Source organism: Lingula anatina, chromosome 2 (genome assembly GCF_051362555.1).
Source record: "Lingula anatina isolate TDL-2025a chromosome 2, LinAna3.0, whole genome shotgun sequence".
In the NCBI taxonomy this organism is placed as follows: Eukaryota; Metazoa; Brachiopoda; class Lingulata; order Lingulida; family Lingulidae; genus Lingula; species Lingula anatina.
This window is the reverse complement of record NC_141768.1, coordinates 46,267,746-46,292,758: the sequence shown is the minus strand read 5'-3', so window position 1 is coordinate 46,292,758 and position 25,013 is coordinate 46,267,746. Positions and strand designations below refer to the sequence as shown.

The 25,013-nt window shown below is 36.3% G+C and overlaps 1 protein-coding gene across 4 annotated transcripts; it reads left to right on the top strand.

The window, feature by feature from the left end:
- Positions 1–13: 13 nt before the first annotated feature.
- LOC106161825 (uncharacterized) lies at positions 14–25,010 on the top strand. 4 transcript variants are annotated; one of them, XM_013538854.3, is made up of 14 exons: positions 14–200; positions 2,610–2,704; positions 10,104–10,240; positions 10,761–10,851; positions 11,605–11,678; positions 12,934–13,013; positions 13,185–13,371; positions 13,638–13,862; positions 14,169–14,240; positions 17,455–17,626; positions 17,904–18,125; positions 18,707–18,829; positions 19,288–21,176; positions 21,662–25,010. In XM_013538854.3, exons 3-14 carry the CDS (start codon positions 10,136–10,138, stop codon positions 22,256–22,258), a joined length of 3,837 nt encoding a protein of 1,278 aa, XP_013394308.2. In that variant the 5' UTR covers positions 14–200; positions 2,610–2,704; positions 10,104–10,135; the 3' UTR covers positions 22,259–25,010. The 4 variants fall into 4 exon arrangements, with proteins under 4 accessions (XP_013394308.2, XP_086862077.1, XP_086862076.1 ...); XM_087005951.1 differs by lacking the exons at positions 14–200; positions 2,610–2,704 and adding an exon at positions 2,979–3,521; XM_087005950.1 differs by lacking the exons at positions 14–200; positions 2,610–2,704 and adding an exon at positions 7,946–8,376.
- Positions 25,011–25,013: the final 3 nt, after the last annotated feature.

Genomic DNA, 25,013 nt, shown 5'->3' with positions numbered 1-25,013 from the left:
TAATCCATATTAAATATATTGTATGTGTTAGAGGTTAGGGCAGAGTGTAGCCTAGTTTCAAAGCGAGGCTACGCGACTTGTGTTCTGTATTGAGGTTGGAATTTCAAGAATTTCAGTGGATTTTATCTACACCGTAGTCATAAATTTGGATGTAACAGACGATATTAGAAGATCTGAACATAGGAAGGGTAGTTCCAAGGGTAAGTGTATATTTGTCGTGCTTCAATATTGTGTTTAATAGAGAAAAATGTCTTAGAGTTTTCAAAAGTCACTCACAAGTCGGCTTCTGCTTCATTGAAATATGAGACACTTGCTCTAGTCGCTGTGCAAAATTTAGTATCGAAGTTTGAGTAGTTATGTTTCTCGTCTTTGTTTTAAAACGCGTGAAATTTATTTGTTAATGGTAGGGTATTGGCAGGTGTTTTTATAAGGAACGAAAGTGGAAAATGACTTCAAATTTACCATTGACGCTGTTGACGCGCAGTCTTCTTTGTGAAGTGTTGCCAACAAATTCACTGATGCATTTAATCAGCCGTGCGTTTGTCATTGGCTTTGTTTAAACATGATCATGTTTGGTCTTTTAAAATGGTCATTGCAATATTTTGGTCATGACATTGAAAAGTGTTAATGATATAATTTGATGTGTAATATTTTTATGTGTCGAAATGTGCTGCATGTTTGTTGGATTATTTATTAAATACTATTTGAACTATTCGTATATACAAATACAATCATTTCTCATTTATTTTGATTCATGAACCTTACTTTAGTATTACAAATAATGCATATTGGAAATCTGTTCCGCATACCATGTCATTCCTATGAGTGACATTGAAATGGTAATAACATTAGTCATAAATTGACATATCCTCAACAATAGTTGAATGCCTATGAGATTCAGTTTGTATCCTTTCATAGTTGAACTAAGTCTTACTGAGAACATATATGAACTTAAAAAACACAGGCTAGGTAAGAGATAATTCAGTTCTTGAAAAAGAAGTTGCCTTCTTCCTGTTTGTAAATCTGATTCCCTGGGCAAAAGCATACCAGCCGCCCACGTGAAACAGCAAACAAAGCCCCCGCAAGCATTATATCAAAATACTGAATTGATCAGGTCAAGCTTAAGACATTGAATGGTGGCTCATTCCTCTTTCTTAAACCATTGGTATGGCTCACTGAAACTGGCTAATGTAAACAAATAATGGTAACAAATGTAGGCTTACTCCTTAGTAAAATATGTTTTCACTATGACACTGCGGCTAATACAGTTGGTGGTAATATATATATACCACAGAAATAACTGGGCGATGTGTCATATGAAGATTGAGCTGTTAAAATTATTTGGTTTGGAGTTTTTTCTGGACATGTGGCTGGTTATCCAGCTGAGTGGATGATAAATTTGGATAATTTGCCCTGCTTTTTGACAAGTCGGAAAAAATTACATATGATATAGCTGGATTTATAAACTTTCATTGTAATCATATCTTTTGTTCCTTTAAAAAGGCAAAGAGACTAATACTATATTCAGGTTTTATATTCCACTTGATTTAGTGAGAAAATAATTACCATCATAAGTATATCCATCAGATATTGAAAAAGAAAATCTTTAACTTAAAAAGTTTTTTTTATTCAGTCGTCATGCAGTATTAGGTCTCTCCACACAATTTTGACGGTGCATATTTCTTGAACTTGATTTGTTTCAAATAAATTCTTTAAAACATTGAATTTAGCACAAAAAGTTTCTTTAACATGACAAATTAAAGATGGACATTTCACACGTGTCCTTTAAAATGTTAAAATGCCAGGTGACATTATAACACACTCAGACGGTCTGATTAACCCTTTAACCACAGGAATGAAGTAATAACTTAATACAATAATATACTCAGCCATTTAATATGTATATAGCATATGTAAAAGATTATTTATCAAGATAGTCTTATCTTCAACCTTAAGTGTTGGTGTCTGGCTTATGAAAACAGGTGTCAGCTTGAATCATAACACGAGAACTTTTCATATTTTTACATTTATATATATTATAATTGAGTGGTCCATTTATATGTTTATAGTGGGTGAGATACCTGCACTGCATTCCACAGTGTTAAGGAAGTGCCTCATTTCTTGTACAGATCGGTTTAGGAAGAAGAATGTCAGTGGTTGACCTGGTCAATCCAATTAGGCATATACTTGCTGTTTGGACAGTGCAGTTTATCTGTCACAAAGAAAAAGGGTGGACAAAAGATGTCAGTGGACACCAGGCAAGGGGCTAACAAATAATTGAAAATGATATGGACATGAAATACCATGATGTGTCTGACCGAATGACAGAGAAAAAAAATCCGAATGCTTATTTTTAAAGTACTTAAAAGTAAATCATTGTGACATATTGACCTGATTTAATTTTATTTAAGCTGCCCCTACACCAGCACTCCCTTTTTTTCAGAATAAATTCTTGACCTTTTCTACTAGGAACCACGGAGGATTGCACTCTGGGTTTGTACAGTTGGAAAGGTATCTACATTGTGTAAAACAAAAGGATTATATATCAAATCTCTGTCCTTTGAACTTTATTACCAATGTGTTAACCCTCTGTATTGTATGGTCTTCAGGAACAGAAATGAATGGAGAGAACCTGTGATCATGGGCTGAGTACACAGGCAAGAGGAAGAGGAAAGCCTATGGAAGAGAAAGTTTAAGGAGAGAAGTAAGCATCTCTCTCTCTCTCTCTCTCTCTCTCTCTCTCATCTCTTGTAAGTTTCTGTTATTCTGTTTAGACATTGCTTCTCAAGGATAACATATTTAGTATTATAGATATCCATATTGTTTTTAGTTGGAGGAAAAGGAGTTGTAGAGCATAGGTCAGTTTCATAAACTGCCGAGTTACAACATTTCATATTAATTCTGCTGCTTTAGACAGTGAATGTATTACCCCTATTTTAATTAATTGTAAAACTTGAAATGTTTTTAAATTTGTTTTTAATGTCTGTGTGATTATAGAGAGGGAGTGACTTGGGTTCTCCCTAGTAATGTTGCTGCAGTGACTTTTTGAAATCTAAGACAAATGAAGAAAGTACTAGTACATGTTATGCAGAATGAAGTACCCTTTTTTCCTTTAAAAAATGGGCACAGTTCTTCATGTGGGACATATCTTACAGGCCATTAGAGTTGACATAAGTGCACTTAGTGTGTGTATTAACACAAGGCAATGAAGGCCAAGAATAATGAAGTGAACTTGGGAGGCACATGTTTGATAAATACTCAGGAATTTCAGGAACCTGGAAGGATGTTGGTCAGGACGTAATTACACTATTTAAAACACCCATGTTTCCTATCTCATAATAGTGATAAAGAACTTAGGGTCAATGATGGGCAGTAGAGATAGCAAGCATTCCATTGTCCGATAATTACTCATTTCTCTTCTAGATGGATGATAAGATGAGTGGAATAGCCACTGGGTCAGTTTGATGGGTGGACAGGCCCATTTTACTGCCCATCTCAGCATCACTACAGCTATAATTTAGGTATTCTTTTAACATACTCCATCAACTTAAACAGATTTTTTCATTTAAGAAACACTGTCACATGTGTTAACCTGCAGCAGTGTTACTGGGTTAGTGTTAGTGGTGGTAGTGCTGAAAGAGTGTTTATGATTCTGCATGACTAGGAGGAGTGTATGTAGCCCAGTGAATGAGGCTGTCTTAACTGGCTAGACTAAACATTAAAGAAAGACCTTGGTTGGTTTTTATTCAGAACAGTTTTTATCCATACAGTTTTAGTTCATAGTGTAGAATGGATACATTGTATTGTTCTGCCTCTCCCCCCCCCCCCCTTGCTCACTTGTAAATATTAGTAATTACTTTCATCCACTATTCATGTTTTGGACTACTTTATTCTAAAATATTAGATTGCAATCAAGTGATTGCTTCATACAAGTTTTCTTTTAATCTCCAGCCTGAAAAGCACTTTATAGAATTTGTTAAGTATGAAGGTATGTGCTATAAGCTGAGTGTTTGTGTTGTTTACTACATGTTTCTGACCAGAATGACAACATCAGGCGTGACAAATGGATTAAGGCAAGGAGTTCTATGTTGGCTGATAGCTCCCGATTTTATCTCTCGCCATTTGTCAGAATTTGTATTTTAAGACAACTGTTTCCTTTATAGTCAAATACAACCTCAAGATGTGTGATAAATTGGGAAGAAGATGCTATTTATGTTTAGCTGAAAAATTAGTGTCTGAACACATAAACATGATTGTTTGCTGAAATGTAAGTCTTGATTGGAGGGCATAAGGGCAAATGAAAACTGTTTGAAGTCATGATTTTCTGTAAAAAGAAAAAAATGACCATAAAAAGAGAACATATTTTATGTGGTTGAAAAATTTAGCATAAATGTTCAGATTGACTTTTCATGGAGGAATAAGTGGATTAAATTTTAGGTAACTTGTATAAAAAGCATTTGAAGCTGATAAAAAGATGTCTGTTTGTATCTTATTCAATACAGATTTGTTTTAGAGAAAAATCTTTGCTGTAGTTTTTTTTTTTTCAATTGGAGATGCATGAACGGAATTTATAGCTCTTTTTCTCAATTGAAGAGATGAAAGAGTCAAGCCATTAGTGAATCTGGCTACTGGGCAAAAAGAAAAAAACTTCTTAGTTAAGGCAGCTAAGCTATAAGCAGGAAAACTTTTTTTCTATCCTGACATTTGGCTTGGATGAAAGTTAAGCTGGCATGATGTGCCCTAATCACATTCTCCGAATTTACAACTGTAGCTTAACCCATGAAGAATTGAGGGCATTTGGTAGAATTGCAAGTAAAAACAACCAACTGCCACCTGTAATTTCCAACAGAAGTGGGTGTCTTTCCCAGAACCAGACACTATGGAGTTTACCCCAGTTAAGAGTGCAGTTCAGTTGAAGTTTATTACTTCTGTGAATTACAGTTATGTGAATTGCTGCTGTAGGTTTTAAGCTTTTATCATTGAATAATACTTCTACAGTTGTTGTGTAGTCAAATAAAAGTTAGGCGTCTTGATATACTTTTAGCGTCCTGATAAAAGTTTATATTAATAGCTTTTACTTACCAGGGGACCAGTTTCACAGAGGAAACTAAACTGAAAGTTGGTCTCATCTCAACCAAAATGGTAATATTCTACTTATAGCCCTGGACTAACTCTTGGGTCTAAAACATTAGCCATTTTTGCTCTGTATAATGAAACAATCATGATATTTCATTTAATGAAACCTCCACTAGATTATCATGGGTTCATTTAAGTTTGAAAGTTTTCATCAACTTTTTTTCTCTAGTTCTTTTATGTAAGTGTCCGAAAGGAGAGCATGTGGCTTGGCTGAGACTCAGTTGAAAGCAACACGCGGCGCTTGTTCATGTTTTAGGTTACACAATAACATTTCAAGTGTGTACTCATGCCCGTAGGATGAAATTCTTCTTCTTCATTTTTATGACTGTTTTATGGACATTTATGGAAAATTGTTTTTGTAACCTGTTTAAAGAGCAAGCTGTGGTTCAGCTGAGAGTGACTGAGCAATGTAGCCCCCAAATTCCACATTTTGATATAGCTTTTGATCAAAGCAAGCTTTATAAATTGTGTTATGTTTGTGATCAATATATTTGTTTAAGAGATGAGGGAAACTAAAAGTTTATTTGAATTTTATAGTCACACAAGTAATATATAACAGAAGAATTAGAAGATATCTGATCATAGACATCTGACAAATACACCGCTGAAGCAGTGATAAAATACATGAAATATCTGCACTTGGTAACACATCCTATCTGCCCTCCTAATGTTATAAAGTTCCTGATTTCATTTAAGAAAAATTGGTCATCTGCTGTATGGCATATTTCATTGTCCAGAGCCTCGTCTAAGAGAGTAGCAGGAGTGTGTAAGAGAGTACCAGGAGTGTGCCTCAAGTCAGAGTGAACAAAGACGATTCATCTGCCACCTGCCCCATAGATTAACTGCCTAATCAAACAATTAATCCAGGATCAGGGGCTGTAAATCCACAATTACATAATGTTACACAGCTACATTGTAAAGTACATTCCTAGGATAGAAAGGGAGAGACATGGCCTATGTATATTTGCTGTTTCATGTAAATTCAGTAGAATGTATTTAGACTAGAGCTTTATGACAGGGGGGCAGACAGGTCCTAAGTCATTGTGTATGTGTGGAGGAGTCAGCTGTTCTTGATGGCCCATCTGTTCTTTGCATACCAGACAGTGGGGGCGAGGATAGGGGAATAACAGTGTAATATAAAGAGTGTTCTTGGCTAGCCTATCTGGACTCCTCATTATGAGAAATCTGTTGCCATTTTTAGATTCTTAGTGGATTTTGATGTAGAGAAGGCTTTTGGATTTAGATTTTATTTTGCTGTAAAACATAATGTAAGGAGTGCTTTTTATAGGAGAAATGATCAGTCTCATGTTAATAATTTTATTGCCCTTTTTGGAATCTTTGTTTTATTTTGTAAATATAAGAATTTTGACATTTTAGCTTTTTCTTCCTGACAAAATAACTCCCGTAAAGAGCATAAAGAACTCTCGTCTTGACTTCTCATTATAATAAATATATGGCCCATTTTTAGAGGCTTTGTAGGTTTTCAAGCGAAGAAAACTTTTAGTGTCCTATTTAACTCTTCATCATGACGACATTAAGCCTATTGGGCTTTTAAATGTTATGTTTAAGTGGTCCTGATAAAAGACAGACATATGACAGTTCCAGCTCAGACCATTTATCAGATAGGTATCCATCCACTTTGAATGGAATTGTATTCATTGACTCTCTGTGTTACATGTTGTACAAAAGGTGTGTGCCTTAAGTCCTTTGGTCCATGTCCGTCCTTGGGCGGTTTATTCAGGTGCGTGTTTTACCGTCTTAAGATGTAGACATGTCTGCGTTAATTTTTTTAAAAACAACCACTGCATTTTTGTTTTTTTAATTCAAGGTTGTGATTTAAATTTATGAAGTTATCAAAATAGGGTAGTTGTTTTGCACTTGTTCTATATAGAAGCCTATATATTAAAGTGCATTGTGTAATATTATATGCAAACTATTTTTAGGTTGCCCACATAAAGTGGTCCTTGAAAGCACTTTTGTCTTATAGGAATTCTATGCTAATACCAACATTCTTTCTATTTATAATAAACTCTTAAAATAACCAAAAGATAAGGTTATCCGGGGTTATTTGCACGTGAATACACGTTAGTCATTTTTCAATGGAGCACATCGAAGAAGGAGGAAAGGTTATTGACTGTTACACTGCCTGGTGTTTACCAGGTCTGTGTACAGGGTCACATTCTTAACATAACTTTGGTCCAAGGGATGGTCACTTTAACTCACTGAAGAATGGTCTACCTATATTAACTGGGAAAAGGACACGTTGGTAGTTGTCTTGAATAACAGTTTGCTTCTTTTGTACGGTCACAGTATTTCTCTCTACAAAGATTGTTTGACATTTGCGGTATTGTTGAGAAATACTTAGAGTTATAGATGAATGTAGGGGGAACAAAGTCAGTTGGTAATGTAGATGTGTATCAGGGTGGCCATTGCGGGTTGTAATTGCTGGAAACATGAATGGGTCAAATACTTGAATAGTTCTCCCTGCATGTTGTCATCAGAAGAGTCACGGCATTGGACCTATTTTAGGAATATGACTGTATTGAATTTTTATGGAAAAATATGAAGTTTTCCTTCAAGCTCCCCCCCCCCTGCAACTGTCTAAATAATAAAATAAAATACTTGTTCAGAATAGAACTATAGTAAATGTTATGTACTAGTATTATATAAGAAGTGTTTAATTGAAGTATTTAATTTCAATGTGACAAACATTTTTGTGTCCATTGTCTTAAACTGTGAAATCATAGTAGAAGTTATGTTTTAAAGACCTATAGATATCTGTGACATTGACATTGGAGTTTTATGTAAGAAGTGCTAAATTACTACTGGAAGGCAGTTTTTGAACCTCAAAAGATGAGAGGAGTGGCTTGTCAAATTTTTGGAATAGATAGCTGGCAAAATCCATTCCATAATGTTAACAGTATGTCACATGTATTATCAAATGCATCATATGACTTAATGTCTCACATAATTGGCATAATTAAAACCTGGGCCCTGAAATTCCTCAGTCAACCCTTCCTTTATTACACACCAGCTTGAGAAGTCAGAGGGGGCTGGGATAGGTGTACATGCCTTATGGCAAGCCCCCATGTGGACCGGCACATACCCACACATATACAGGGCCCTGTTGGGTAGTCTATAATGTGCATATGGAACAGCATCTTATCTGTTTGCGGCATCTAAGAGTGGACGCTTAACATTCCGTGACCATTGGAGCAAAAAGACGGGCAGGTTGGCAAGGTGTGTTGTCATGAAATGTGGGCGGTCACATGACTCTTCAGGAGAGAGGGACGGCAAATGGGGTATTAAGGTATATAATTATTTAGAGGAAAAACAGGAAGACCTTGATCATTTAATATGAGAGGACTTAATGAGGTACCGACAGATAAGACTATCGCTGCCTAATGTCTTAATGGTTTTAGGAAAGGAGAAAATACTGATTTCAAAGGAGAAAGACTGGAATATTAAATCCTGAAGAAATGATGAGATCAAATGAAATGATAATGAAAAGAATTTACAGATATGGTCAGCCCCTTTTCAGCACTCTTGTTGTCCCTGTTTGTTGGAATTAATTCAAAAGATTTGCTGTTTATGTCCACGCTGATACTATCACAAAGCAATCATGAACTGAACGGAGGTTTTATCTGAAGGTGGCTTTGAAATGTGAGAATATTTGAAATTTTAGTGAGGGGAAACAGTTATACAGAGATAAGGGGTAGGAGTGATTGGTCCACGGTTTTCCTTTTGTACCTTCTGCTGTAGCACATGCCATGGCCCAAATGAAGTGGAAATGTTGTAAAGTAATAATCAGATTAGTATCTTACTTCAAGAACTTCAGAAGCGATGGATTATTTCCAACAGTCCATACCAATATCTAAGAGATTTTAAGATTTGAGAAATTGTGTTGATTGAAATCTCATTCTGCTTCAGCCTGTGAAATAGATTGGACTTTAATACAATTTACTAAATTAAGGGAAAAAAAAGAGACTAAGTTCCTATTTTTGTGCAGTTTGAAAATTAGGTTGAAATGAATCAGTTTGTTATTTCATCTTTGGACTAGATGCTAACAATCATTTGTTTAAGGCATGTTTATGTGTATTTTAATTATCAGCCCCTCAGGAGAGTTTTATTTGAGCTAGAAGAATATTTTATGGGGTTTGAAATGACAAATAGCATTCCAGGCGTCCACTAGTGCAGGGAATATTGAAAAGATGGAGATTGCTCACATTTGAAAAGCAACAAGGATAACTGTCAGGCTAATAATTAGATATGTGTAATTTGGATCGCCACAGCTGTGTGATTGAACAGGGGGAACAAAGACTTTTCAAATACTGGAGGAGAATTTGGGTATTGCATTTCACCAGCCCGTGGAAAGTGTAGCCCAAGTTGGCATGTGTCATTGATTTAAAAATCGGGTCAACACATACACTGGAGTACTGATACTTGTGCTATGGCTTACATGTTTGCTGTTTTTTTTTAGGGGGGATGGGAAAATTCAGCCTGTTTCATTATTATTCCCATTCAATAGCAGGAATGGGTAGAATTTGATATCTAGGATTTGTTTGAGATCAGTCCATGCAGGCAGGTGCTTGAAAGGTTGATCAGTAGTATTGGACTTTTTCCAGATTTTTTTTTTCTTCATTTTTTGCAGTGATTATTTAAGAGGAATTTTATGCATCAGTTATTGTGCAGTTCCTTGGCTTTTGTTACATAGATGTTTTTTATGTTAAGATTGATCAAAAATTTTGTCAGAAGTTTTGAAAAGATTATTGTATGTATGCTGTTATAAGTTGGGAATATCTTTCCCAAGTTCAAAACTTTATTTCTCAAAAGGTTTTTAATTTCTTGATAATAAGTTTTCAAAAGTGAGTTTTATTGAATGTTTTCCTTATCATGTTTTGTGTTCAAAAAAAACTTTAATGAAATGAAATTACAAAACTTTATATTTTGATGTTGAAATTTTTCAGATCTTCCTGTCACGGTGTTGGTGTTGGAGATAATGAGGCAATCATTTCGCACCAACCAGAGCAGCGGGCCTGGGGCTGGGAAGAAGGTGGTCAATGTGGTGCTATTAAATAAAGAAGAATTAGAAATATATGTCGAGGTATGATTTAGATTTAATAATTTAATAATTGTGTGAAATTTAGTGCAGAAAATTCCACTTCATCCCCACAATAATTAAATTATTAAACATGGTGCTATTAAATAAAGAAGAATTAGAAATTTATGTTGAGGTATGATTTAGATTTAATAATTCAATTGAAATTTAGTACAAAAAGTTCCACTTTACCCCCCCTCCCTCCCCATTTTTATTAAAGAATTAAAATGATAAATGTATGCTGAGGTATGATTTAGATTTATAAGTGCATGAAATTTGGAGGGGGGATTCCATTTGATTTTTCTTCCTCAATTTTTTATACATGTATTAAAATGATAAAAAAGATATTTTGATTGTAAAATTTTTTTAAATCTCGTAAATGATTTTATCACTGTATATTTATTTGCTTTTGATATTTTTTAGCTGTTTTGTGATTATTTCTTTTTTTCTTTATTTATTAATATTTTTAGAATTATGGCAATTCAGTTCCATTTACACATTTAAATACTCGTCTTTTTTTTTCCAGCCTAAGGGTAAAGTGCAAGATGTCTTCAACCAAGTTTGTGAGTACCTCAGTCTAAGAGAAAATGAATACTTTGGATTGGCTCAACTAATAGGTGGGTTTCCACTTGCCGGCGTTATCTCTGCTGTTTTTGCACGTGGGCGGCCCTTTGCGACTGCTGCCATATAATTTGTGAGGTGGCATATTTTTATAAGTAGCAGGGGCCTCATGGGCAGGAATCTGAGATGTTGGAATTGTAACTTGGATATTTATACTGGATTATACTTAAACTTGGTTGCGTTCACAGCTGGATTGACTTAGACTAGGAATAGATTTTTTGCCATTACTGGACAAGTTGATTTCTTAATATAGAAATTTGTAAATTTGGTCAGTGTTATAAGTGAGCCTGCGACTGGTTTAAATTATTCCTTTTGTGAACGCACCTGATGAGCAGAGAGCTAAGGTCCAGATTTTCATCTTGAATTGGTTAAGATAGTACGATTTTTTTTTTATTTTTTGCATGCTTAATATTGAGACCATATACTGATCTATCCTTGAAGGAAGCTAACATACAGAATTTAAGTACCAAGTTAAAAACTTCGATCAATGCCAAATACAAAAAGTATGTTGTTAAAGATACTTGGCGCTATAAGAATTTTTTTTTTTTTGCATGAAATTGAGCGTGTTGTAATTTAATTTGCTGCAATTACTTTTTCCTCCACATTTGTAAAGATGACCTGCAGTAGTGGTGGTCCAGTGACTTGTTATGTAGAGCTTGTAGTTATAGTTAAGAAAGGTATCGAGTGCATTTGTGAATTAAATGCCATGTGAAAAAAGTTTGTAAATCAAGTCATTTTCTATTTTCCAGATGGGGAATTTCATTTCTTAGACCCTGAGTGCAAATTAACCAAATATACTCCAAAATGCTGGAAGTCTGGGAATGTGAGTATTTAGTTTCCTTTTGGTTTTGGTGAGATATTGCTCAGTGTTTTATTGGCAGAACAGTAAATAACCCTGTATTATTGGTTACAGGAAAGCAAAGGTTAACTCCACAGGAAGACAAAACTTCTGGAACAGTCTTGGCTCAAAGTGTTCTGTTTCAGCAGAACAATGGCAGGTTGATTAGATTACATGTTGCACTGCCATCTCAGGGGTTCTCTAGTTAAAGTCAAACTTGACCTAGGATGTTGGGTGCTGTGGAGATATTTCATTGTTAAGAGTGGAAGTTTCCTGCCCATTTTTGATAAATGTTAATGTCATTTTTGCTGTAGCAGCTACATCATTTACTGATTCAGCAAGGCAGCTGATAATTTTTCTTTCCTAATGCATGGCGTTTTTTTATGTAAGATCACTGTAAACTCTAGATTTATTGAAAAATGAATCTTGTTTTCAACCTGAGGTCTCTAAAATGCAAAATGAGCCCCAGTATCAATTGAGAAAATGATTCAGAAAGTTTAACTTCTACTTTGACAGAGTCTCAGTTTAATCAAGCTGAAATGGATGTAATATCGTTTTTCTCTCAACTCCCCCAGTATCCTTTAGATACAATCAGATCAGTGTATGTTTTCATTAAGAGTTGAATAGAAATATTGAAACTGATCTCACAGCCTCTCCTGCCGAGCATTAAACGTGGGTTTGTTAAGGGCCACTGGGTTCGAAAGAGTTTGTATTTATACAAGAGATACCCATTCTTTCACGGGCTTGTCTGAAACTGAGAAGAAGGCATCGCATACTGCCAGCTTTGAAAAAGGAGAAAAATTGGTTTTGTAAATTGGAAAATATTTTGCCCCTCTTTCTTTCTATAGTGAATAGCATACCGCAATGCTATCTTTGACATTATTTGTTACTTGACAGACCTCCAAATCCAACCTGGGCAAATTTGTGTGTTTAAGCTGGGTTGGATTTTTCTTTTAGCTTGAAAGTGTTGTTTGTAGGAGTAGATGGGTTTTTTAATGCTGTAATTTGTATAGTAAAAATCGTTAAATGTGGCATGCTATTTGCCAAAGGCTGTGAAAGTAAATGGAATTTCCATAACATGACAACTTCTGGTCACTATTAGATTTTTTCCTTTTGTAATATAAAGTTAACTTGACTTACTTTTATCAGTTTGGACAAATTTAGGGAGAGTAATTATACTTCACTTGTAATTGATTTTTCTTCTGTTTGAATTCTTTTTTATGAAAATTTTCTTTCTCAGGGCTGTGACAGCAGCGGCAAGCCAGCATTCACACTGTATTTCAAAGTGCAATTCTATGTAGATCATGAACTTTTACTAAGGTAGGTGTTTGATTATTTAGTCCTTTATACCAGTATATGATATGTGGATTGAATGTATTCTTTGTACCTTGTATTTTCTTTTCTTTCACTGGCAAAGGGTATATTGTCATCTCTTATACCTTCCACACTGTAGTACAAAAATCTATCATGTGTTTTAATTATTTTTCACAGGGAAAGGATATGTCGTCATCACTACTATCTTCAGCTTAGAGAAAACTTCAACCACTACTGCCAGCTATGTACAGAGGAGCGGTGCTTTCTTCTTGCCTCGTACGCTCTGCAGGCCGATCTTGGGAACTTTCTGGGACGTAAACACAGTGGACAGTATTTTGACCCGAGGGCATATTTTCCTGCGTGGGTCAGTATTTGATTTGCTCTGATAGAGAAAGATGATGATATTAACTGTTTTGTAAAATGTTTTGTTGTTGTTGATGATGATATTATAACCTGCATCCAAGTAATGCTAATCTACATAACAATAAAAAAAACAATAATTTTACCTTGTATGTAGATTAGTGTTAACTCCTTTGTAATTAAGTAAAACATTTCTATATTCATGTTATTCTTATCCCTTTAATTTTATAAACTCAGACTCTTCATTAATTATTCTGCATTTACTCACAGGTCTTGGATAAAAGGGGTTTAGAGTATATAGTAGAACACATGCCATCAATCCATCGAGACCTGCGAGGGATGACCAAGTCCGAAGCTCAGCTGCACTTTGTCAAAGAATCCTCCGTATCACCCGCAGCACACAATTTACACTTTTATCGACTGAAAAAAAGAAAAAATGAAGATCCAGGTTCGATTTGGCTTGGAATCTGTGCAAAAGGGATTGAAATTTATGAGGTAGGTGATCATGTGTAATTTGCATGCTGTACTATGAGAATTATAGAATAATTTTTGAAATGGTGAAGAAATTTTCTGCGTGTCACTATGATATTGGTGTAAAATGGTAAATAGTTGTCTTTTGTTGCACTAACTCTGAAAAGACCTCCTTGAGATTGAATTTATTGAATGCAAGAGTAATAAAATTTTGATTGGTGTTTTTTAAGGTTTTTGATTTCTTAAGTCATCTTTTTTAAAATGAATAGGCTGTTTTTATGTCAAAGAAACATGAGACAAATAGTAACAGTTTGCATTTTATATTTACAGGAAGATGAAAAGGGTCTAAAAAGCATGTTAACAAGTTTTCAATGGCCTAATATTGGGAAACTTTATTTTGAGGTGAGTCTCATTGAAATGTTACTTTTGATATTAATCTATCACCCCATTCTCATAGATTAGATCGACCTACATTGGATCGACCTAACTCCCTGGGGGTTCACGCTAAATAGCTGTCAGCCGGGCGGACACGAAAGTTAATTACCCCTTAAAGCTTGTAGTAGGCGGGGACGGACACTTAAGGGGGATTATCTGACAGTAATCTAGTGAGACTCCCCGCAGTGATAGATCGATCTAAAAGTTGTGAGAACAGAGCCTATATGTTTTCAAGTAAAACCACATATTTGTACTAAAAAAGTCTGTCTTGGAAATTTAAAAAAGCGAACAATGTTAATGTTAATGAGATGTTCGTGAGAATGACATGGCTTACCAGGCAGAGGTGTTTGGAAAACATTTTGTTTTTCTTTTCACACTTTTCATTTTGATTTGTGAGGTTCAGTTGCCTTTTTTTTTTTTTTTTTACATTTTCTTGAGATTTGAGGAGTTTTAAACTGGAGGGGGTTTAAGAAAAATGGGGAGAAATACTGTGACTGGCTTATAATGATATATCCAATTATTAAAAAAAAAAGTATATATTCTAAGTTTCTCAAATCCCCCAAAAGAAAGGAGTGTGTTATAACAATAGATATGTCAGAAAAATACTATTGCACATAAATCTACATTTTTCACTCTAAGTGGCAAGGGAAAAAGGAAATTCCTTCAGTGTTAAGTAAGAACTATTTGTGACCTTTAAAATAGGTCATTTTTCATTTTAAGTATTAGAAAAAAAATCATTTATATCACAAGCTTTAGTAACATTTAAGATATGCTAGCTGAACAAGAAAAAAGTGCTGCTCAGTAAGGCATTGAGTGAATTAGCCTAGATCTTGGAGCCATGTAATTCACACCTTTCTAAACATGGTTGGAGGTTGATTCTCAAGGTGGGGATGTGCAGGTATGTCAGGTGTGTGGCTCTTATTTAACTTCAATATATCAACTAAAATTGGAGCCTTTTTTTTCTGCTCTTCTCAAATAGACGAGGTCAGCTTTCAGCTGTTAGGAGCATGGGGGTCGGGGGGGGGGGGGAGGAATGTTAAATAAAGGCAAACTTTGGTCTTACTCTGGGACAATTGTTACATAATGATAAAATTACCATTTCCCAACTCTTGCGGCATTCATAGACCACATCAATGTTTAATTGGCAATGTTTTTTTAAAAATAAAATATAATGATTTTCTTCTACTAAGATCAAGATATCATTATTACTCATTCGTGAAAATATGGCACCATTCCATGACAGTTTTCAACAATGAAGAGTATTTTGTTAAAGAAGAGGTGTCAATATACATTTGTGTTACTTAATCTGTCTGTTGAATTTCTCTTTGTAATAGCAATGGATTTTGTAAGCCTCACAGTCATGTGTAGCTCAGAACTCTAATTGAGTTTGCCTCACTACTGTTTTGGGTGTATCAGACCAAATTGCCATGTTCCCATAAACTAATCACTTTCTGTTGTTGGCCATAGAACAGGGCCACTGGAACATGTGTGCAGAAAAAAAACACACCCTTTTAATTTATTTTGTGTGGGAATTTTTGTGGTAGATTCTAGCGTCAAGATCAGCATTGTGTGTTATATGGGATCAGACTTGGGCTCACCGTTAAATCTAATTGATGGAATTTTTTTTTTTCTTACTACATGAGACTAGGGATATTTTGACCTGAGATAGAAGAACAGAAATATTACTAGCCAGTTCAAGTAAATGAACTAGGGTTGTGGGGAAAGAAAGTGCTTAGTATATAGCTGACTTTGTGGATGTAACCCAGGTGACTAAATATTTAGAAGCACTGGGGTTAACAAAGAAAGGTCGTGCAAACATAGTCGTCTGCATCAGAAGTAAAATGATATAACATGACTGTGCAATTCGGTGTTTCAGAAGAAATCGTTCTTAAGGCTCTTTGGTCTCCTATTTCATTTCCCCCCTTTTATTTGATTATTTTTATTATTTATTTATTTTATTTATATATATATATATTTTTTATTTATTTTTTTTTTTGAAAAATGTACTTGTCTGGGATTCATATCTTTCAAAGACCACAAAAATGTCTTCCAGCGCCTCGGCTAGTGCATTGTTCACTAAGGTCTGAACTCCTGTCTGGAGAGCATACACATGGGCCATCCCTTTCTGTCAGAAAAAAAATATATAATGTTGTCTGTTCTCTTTCCTCATTGGGGCAGATATTGGTTCATTTTTCCAACAGCTCCTGTGAAACAGTAGTCAGAACCTGCAGGGTGGCGACATTCTGAGGTTAACCTCAGCAGTGCACCATTACGCAGAAGGAAAATAACACAAATAAATTTCCTGAAAAGACTGCTGAGTGCTGAGCCTGAGTTCAAAAAAGCAGACGACATTCGATATTGATATGGAAACCCAATTTATTGCATCACGTAACTCCAGAATTAGCCTGCAGTCTTTGGGGGATAAATAATATATTTGGCATTCCCAGTTTGTCTGAGTGAACTGGAAGACTTCCAATTCGGGGTTTATAGCATATAAGTAAAATGATAAAATGCTTCACTGCTAAGACTGCAGTATGCTGAACTAGAGTTTTCTCTTTTTTTTTTCTCTCAAGCAGACGATATTTGATTTTTGATGCGTGTTCCCAAGAATAAGCTTATTAAGTCAGCCACTGTCTGTGATGATTGAAAAAAATTTGATTATCCATCTTTTCTTTCTGTTCATGAGTCAAAATTGTTTTTCTTTTGTACAAGAATGTACAAGAAATGTTGAAAAAGTGGCTTGTTCATGCATTTTGCAAGCAGGTAGTTAATAAATAACCACAAGCACGTAATGGCCATTAAAATTATGTGAAATTGGGCAACTTACAGCTAGACCGGGAAGTAAGAAAATTTGAGGAAATGGAATGCTGATTTTATGGCAAAACTTGAATATGCTTGTCTACCCTAAACTCGTTTTGCAAGATAAGTCATTGGGTTTAAGTGTCAAGTGTACTTCTAAAAGAAAGCGAGGGAAAGGTTTTACAAGGAAAATTGTTTTGAAAAAACTAGGTCACAAAAAGGTATGAAAAGCACACCTTGGTGGGAAGGGTTATTGCGTACAGTATATATATATATATATATATATATATATATATATATATATATATATATTTAAACCCGTCTTTCTAGTATTGTGCAATAATCACAGTTTTAATACCATCTTGCCTGTGATTTATTTCAGAAAAAGAAGTTTGAGATTCGTGCTGTGGGTGTGCCAGACCAGAGAAAGTTCACCTACTACACTGGCAGCGATGAGCGCTCCAAGTACCTGTTACAGCTGTGTCGCAGCACACATATGTTCCAAATGGCGATACAGCCCAAACTGGCCGAAATACAACACCTGGAGGCTGAAGGTGGGATTTAAACACCAAACTTACTTCGCTTTTTATTTCTTAATTAAATGCAGGCCAAGGGAACTAGTTTATTGAACCTAAAACAGTTTGAACTTAAAACACTTGAATTATATTGTGTAATTTATTTTTTCCTTTAATTTATGGCCAAATGCTGAACTTATTTATATTTGATCTAGAAAAAAATACCAAATCTTCCATCATCACGTGTTTGTTTGTATTTGTATAAAAATTTTTCCTGTAATTATGGGCACTAAAATGTATTCCTCAATATTTTCAGATAAACGCAGAAGTTACCGCGAGTCCTACATCTATAGCGATACTTCAGACTTGGCATGGGAACAAGAGCAGGCCTCTATCAGCAGTAACATGTCCCTCCAGAACATCACCACACTGCCAAAGAAGGGCGACCCCAGAATCTCGGTGATCAGCAACACCAGCTCCAACACGACCTCTGGCATTGTCAGCGACAAGATGCACATCAGCTTTGATGACAGTGAAGGTATGTATTCAGATTGTTAAGATTCTAATTCATCCTGTTGATATAATATATACACATGGGGAGAACGCAGTGCCATCTTCAAAGCATTGTATGTTCAGAAATGGAATGAAGAAAGTCCATGGGTATATGGCCAGAGTTGTTCATTGTCTCATCACTGTATGTACTGGAAGCCACTGCATCCTTAACTCCACTGCACCCAAAACTTTGTTACCTCTAATTCTCAGAAACCACAAAGACTTATGACTATGGAATTTTGCCTCTTCTTTAGTATGCTAGAGACTATAAAATGTGCTTTTCCAACAAACCTTTTATGGGCAGTAAGGTCTGTGATTGAAAATAAAGACAAGTACAGGGAGGTATTCAGTTTATGTTGGACTTTGACAAAGTTTCCCACTGATTAATTGTAAACCAAATTTCCGTCTAAGGCAAGCCTCACTGAAAATATCACAGTAGTTCACCTGTGCCAGCATGCAAATAAAGTTAGGATCTGGGACATTTAAACAAACTAAGTAACTGATATTAAAAATAATGCTGATGATTGTTAACTTTTTAAAGACTGCAATATGTTAAATATTTTTCAGTTGAGGACCGTGAGGGTGAAAATGCCCCAGACTCCTCCAAGAGGGACTCCTACTTGAAGTCGCACTCCAGTATTGACAGCTTGGCATGTTCCTCCTCCATAGCATCCAAGGAATCCGGAAGAAGTAAGAATTGGCACAGTTACTGCTTGGCTCAGTCTAGGATAAATATTTGGCCAAATAATAATTTTAAGCCAAATTCAACAATCGAGTCGGATTAATAATGAATTTGGCACAGACCGAAATATTTTGAATTTTCCTCAGCCAGTTAATATGTTTGGTATTTGGCTAAATATGCATGCTAGAGTAAATCTAATGTTGATATCAACCAAAGAATAGAGGAATTTTAAATGATGACAATATAATATTTGCAGCTCTGTATAAATAACTTTTTACAGGTTCATTTAATCAAAATAAATCAAAGATAATATTTGCTTGAATTTATATTGCTTTAATCAAGAAATGATATGAAGATGTTTATAACAAATATATCATTGTGATTATGATTATCATGGAGAAAATATGGGGAAAGTGCACTATTTTCACAGGCGTAGATGACAATAAGTATTACCTATCTTTCTCAGGGCTCAGACTGCTCCAGTTAATGTCAGGTGACAGTGGACGAGGTTACTCGGTGCCGGTCAGTCCAGAACATGGGGCACCTGTACCTTTGGTCAGTCAGGCTGGGCAGCCCAATAGGACAGGTGCTGCCACAACCAACTGCGGTGTTCATCCCAGCAGTATAGCAGAAATACCAGTGGTCACTAGCCAACAGGTGCCCATTAGTTCTCATCCTGGTGGCTCAGGAAGTTCTGCAACTACGTCCATTAGTACCCGCACCCCCACCCCTACTGTTGCCAATGCCTCTGTGCAAGGAAACACTGCTGTTGATGTACATAGGGAGTCCCCTCCTCCTCTTCCTCCTCCTCCTTCCTCTTCTGCTTTATTGCAAAGTGCCAAAAGAGATCAGTCAGGGCAAGGATCTGGACGTTGGGAAGGGGAGCAGGGTAATAGCAGAGCTGGTGTTGGTAAAGGAATCCTACAAACTGAAACCTTGCCATCGTCACAGGGCGGGGCCAGCTCCAGAAACAGTAGTGGAAGAAGTCAGAAGAGTGTCACATTTGCCAGTGCCCCTGTGCTGGAACAGAGGACTGTGACGACACTTACTGCCTCGTCACCATCTTCACATGGGTATGATGGACAGGAACATTTGTATGAAAATCTTCCCTGCCACGAAGCTGATAAAACTCAAATAGTCCAACATGTAGATCCTGGTCAGTTGAATTACCACCAGGTTCAAGGCCAGCAAAACCATCAGGGTAATCAGTTTTACGTGAATGGAATAGGTCAGGGTCATCTTATGGGTCAAGGCCATCAAATGGGTCAAGTTCAAGGTCATCCTGTGGGTCAAGTCCAAGGTCATCCAGTGGGCCAAGTCCAAGGTCATCCTGGAATGACCAGTGATGCAATTCAGAAAGCTCAGTATTATTATGCCACCCATCCTGCCAACATGGAGATGTCCAGCTACTACATGCCTGTGGACTATGGACACATGAACAACAATCTCCCCAGCTACAGTGAAGTAATGGAACAGAAAACGGTGACTGTCTCCCCGGATACCCAGTACACTCTGTCGGCCAACCCAGCCCTGTCTGTAAAGCCAGTGAGTATTGCCAGTGGTGTGGCGCACAGCAGGCCTGTTGTCACAAAACACTATGCCACAGTACCAGGGAACAATAACATCAAGCAGTTTGCCACAGGTCTTGAGGAGGCCCCCCACCAGGGCCGGGTGCCCAGGCAGTATGCCACAGTGCCAGCAGGGCCAGTTGGTGGGGTCACTGCCACATATGCCTCCAACACTGCCAATGATCACACTACTGCTGCCAGCCCACGTGGGGTATCAAAGCAATATGCTACTGTGCCTGGAGAACCAATGGGGCATTCATATAATGTCATTGGCAGTGGGAATGGTAATACTATGGGTGCTGCCAATGCTGGTCCTGCTACAGGCGGTTACAGTGGAAATCTATTGCCCAGAGGCCCATTGGGTGCTGCTTTAGGGAGCCATAGGATGGTGACTGCCACTCCTACCCAGTCCAATGGACCTTATGCAGGCATGCCACAGAGCCATGTGGGAGAACAGCAACTTTCAAGCCATCAAGGTCCTGCCAGTATGCTGAACAACCTAGCCCCTGGAGGAGTCACACAGCAGAAATTGCCTACGGTATCAAAGCCAAAAACTCAGCAGCAGGCTGTGCAACAACCAGGGCGGCAACAGCAGAGCCCATCTGATAGGCTGCCACAGGGGAATAGGCAACAGATGATGCCTGGGAATGGACAACAACAACAGCAGCAGCAGCAGCAACAGCATTTGACATCATTGCAGCAGCAGAAAAAACAGCAGCAACAACAGCAGCAGCTTGGTGCAGTAAACAGAGCAAAACAAGCTACTGCTTCAGAAAAGAAACTGGGTGTAAGTACTTTTAAATTTTAGGAAAATTGAAAATTACTAATTATTGGCTTAAGAAAAGCTGATTAATATTTGTGTAAGAACTTTTGGGAAGAGATTGTTTTCTGTCTAATCCTGATCCAATTTCCTACATATTTTGGCGTCTAGTCAGTTTTTACTTGCTGCCCAGGTGTAAATTTTTTTTCCACCATTAAGACCAGTTTTACAAATGAACTCCAGTTCGAATGTATTTCTAAATGGTAGTCTTCTTCATTATTAGATAAAATCATAATGGTCCACAGAAAATCCATTTCTGTCTTGTCATAAAGTATGGGTTTAAGATTTCAAGTGGGCTGCTTTTATTTTGGTTCAAAGTAGGCCACCACTGAGGCAGCCTCTGGTGTAAATGAGCAGGCTTGATCTTGTTTGTGATGTATATCGGGTTTTTATCCCCAATTTTACTTTCACCTCCAGTTGGTTACTGTAACGTTTTGTTTGTGTTCTTCCAGATCCCAGAGATAGTCCAGGAAGATGATGACACTGCCGAAGGGGAAGAAGGGGCCCAGCATCCAGACATCGACCAAATCCGTGAGCAGATTGACCACATGTCGCTGCCTCTCCTCAAAGCACTATGCAATGACAAATCCCTGGTGCCAAACAGCAGAAGCGGAAACTGTAGCTGCCATGGTAGCTGTAGCGACATCCTGAACCCCTCGGCCCACCAACACTATCACGGCCCTGACCCTAAGAGGTTGTCTGCCAGTTACGCCATTAATAGTGAGCCTCAGTTTCTGGCCCCGTCTCCTGCCCGCCCTATTAGTTGGCATAGTGAGACTTTCGACCTGGACAAACAACTGCAAGCTTTTCGGAAAATGCAGGAGTGCGGAATGCATGGCCAGTGTTTCCAGATGAAATGTGCAGACTATAAACTGCTGACGGAGCCCTCGTCTGCTGTCATGACGTCGTACAGCACACCGCGCCAAGACACCCCGGTGAGAGGGACACAGCCCCAGCGGCAAATTTTTCCAATGAAACTGAGCAGCGGAGGTCTGAACTCGTCTAGCTCGGAGCAGCTGGCTCACACTTCAGCATATGGTCTTGCCTAAGAAGCAACCACTAGTCCAATAATGTACATAGAACCAAGTAGTTTAAAGATCGGGCAGATGCATGCATAGAAAATGTATATGTACATACATATAGATATATTAGTTTGTTTATGGATATGTATGTTAACTAGATCTTTTCTAGTTTGACTAATGATTATTTAATGCTCAGAATTTAAGCATAATATTAAGAAGTATTTATGTAAATAGTCACAATTTGCATCTGAGCATTTGTCAAGTTAGATTGCTTTCTATTTTATAACCTGCTGATCAAACATTTCTTTGTGGTTGTTTATATAAACAAATGATAATAGTTATAATTATAAAAGATTCGACAGTATTAAACCTGCATATATTACATTTTCTATAATCAACTTTTTAGGATGTTTCTGTAAATGATTACCTTCATTTCACTGGCAGCATTTTTGGTAGTTTCTGTTTGATAGAAAATTTGTTTCTGTTGAGATGCATTGTTTCACCTTGTAATGAGATTAACATAAGCTGCCTTTACAAGCAACTAGATGGTTTGTCCATTGTTTTGAGACATCACCTTCTACAGTCCAGGTACCATGTAAAGATTGAAGTAATTTATTATCATTATTATGAAAGAAGTTCCTTCAGTATTTTAACTTGAGATAAGTGTCAGAAGGACTGAAGCAGTATATTAGCCAATATATGGATTCCGTGCTGAGTATGAGTGAATGAATAATATAGCAGTGGTTGATGAGATTGTATCAACCTTTGTATGATATGACTGAAGCGTTATGAAAAGTGTGTATTCTTTGCACTTTAAAGACAAAAGCATGTGCATGTAAATAGACAAGTGCTGTTCTCCACTTATTTCAAGAAGAACAGAGATGACACAGATATATACATATACATATAAATATATGTATATAATAGATAATAATGGAAATCAGTATGACAATGAGATTAACATGCTAGCATCACTGTAGATTAGGATTTTATTATTCACTAGTTTTGCCAGTTATATCTTATGGCCATTTTCTATGCAAGGGTGAGAAGAAACTTCAGAACACTGTTTATTGAATGGGGTATTTATTTACTGCCTAAAATGCACCTCTCCCACCAAAAAGAAATGGCATCTTCATTTTCTTACAATGTTTAGTACCAGTACTATTGTTAGAATGCTTTAATTTTTAGATTTTATTTATATCATTATTTTTAAGAGGATGTGATCTGTAGTAACATAAATAATTAATTTGTCATTTTTTGTCAAAGGTGGGAGAATTAGTTTGAAGAAGCACTATTGGAGTATCAGTTGGAACCCCACCTGTTGAAATGTCACAGATGTTCTCCCTGTCAGTTCAAATGTTTTAATTATATAGAGGGTGTACAGAAATCGGTCTAGACATCAACAAGAAATGCAGTGCACTTACTTGTTACTGAGGAAATTATAGATAGCGTTAGTGTTTTGTTTGTGTGTGTGTGTTTGACAGTCCTGGATTTGGGCAACTCAATTTGCATATAAAAATGGTGCTATAGAAGAGGGTAACTCTTCTAACTGACTAACTGACATTAGTTTTTATTAATGAGCTCAACATTAACTTTGTAAATTTTGATCATATAAATGTATGAAGTGAGGGTGCCCAGAACAAAGTATTGCCAGATTTGGGGGTTTAAGGGTCCTTCTGTAGTTTTTTTCCTTTCTTATTTGCTGGTGCAATATATAATAAGAGGGGGGAGGAGGGGACATGCTAAGAAAGATGGCAGTTTGCCATGTATCTGGGAGTAAAGAAAATTGCTTTCGGCTGAGTAAAGGCATTGCAAGTTGTTGAACATTTGGGCAAGTTTTCTTTTCAGTCAACAACATAAAGAAATACATAAGCCTAAAACTTGCCAGACATGCTGCAATAATAACCTTCTTCAGAGTAAACTTGCAGTGATGAGCATCTGGAGATTTTGAAACATACTTATTTTTTATATTTTTATATATATCCTTTATATGTTTTGTAGAAAATAACCACTCCCTTTAGTTAAATTTGTTCCATAGTTGTAAGTGTTGAATCCAAAAGTGTTCTCACAAGAATATTATTTTCAACTCGAGTTAGTTCTACCAGCAAATTTTTGGACAGTTACAGTAATCTCACATGAAGTCCTATCATATTAAATGATATTATATGGGTTAGAGGACATTTTTTAAAAATTGTAAATAGGTCAGCAATACAGAATCCTACCATTCTAGTGTTATTTCACCTTTGTAAAATTGGACATTATTTTCCAAAATTTTTCTTCAAAAATCATTGCAATTTTTTCTTTTTTTTTTTGTATGAATGGATGTTTATACCAGTTAAAACAGTATGATAACTCTTATAATTGTACGTTTCCTTTCAGGACTTTTTCATTAGATGGAAGAATCTCACTTTGTAAAATTGTAGCAAGACCTGATCTGGTTTATATATCCCTTAAATTTAACATAATAAGAAAAGGCATGCAGTCCCAGTATTTATCTGCTTTAGAACTTTTTAGATCGACCTGATGCTTTTCATTAGTTTTACAACTAGCAATATTTGTTGTATTTTTCACATTATTTTTCTTAAAATGTCAATTGAGAACAAAACTGCAGTCATCTAAGTTGTTGAAATGGACTGAATGAATTTTTGAATGTATCTGAACCTTATGTTATTTGTTACTATTATTATTATTATGTATGAAAGAAATGAGGAGTCATTTTCTGTAAACTGTAACATATTACTTATAAAATATAAAATAATAAAGTGTAATATGAAGTATATGA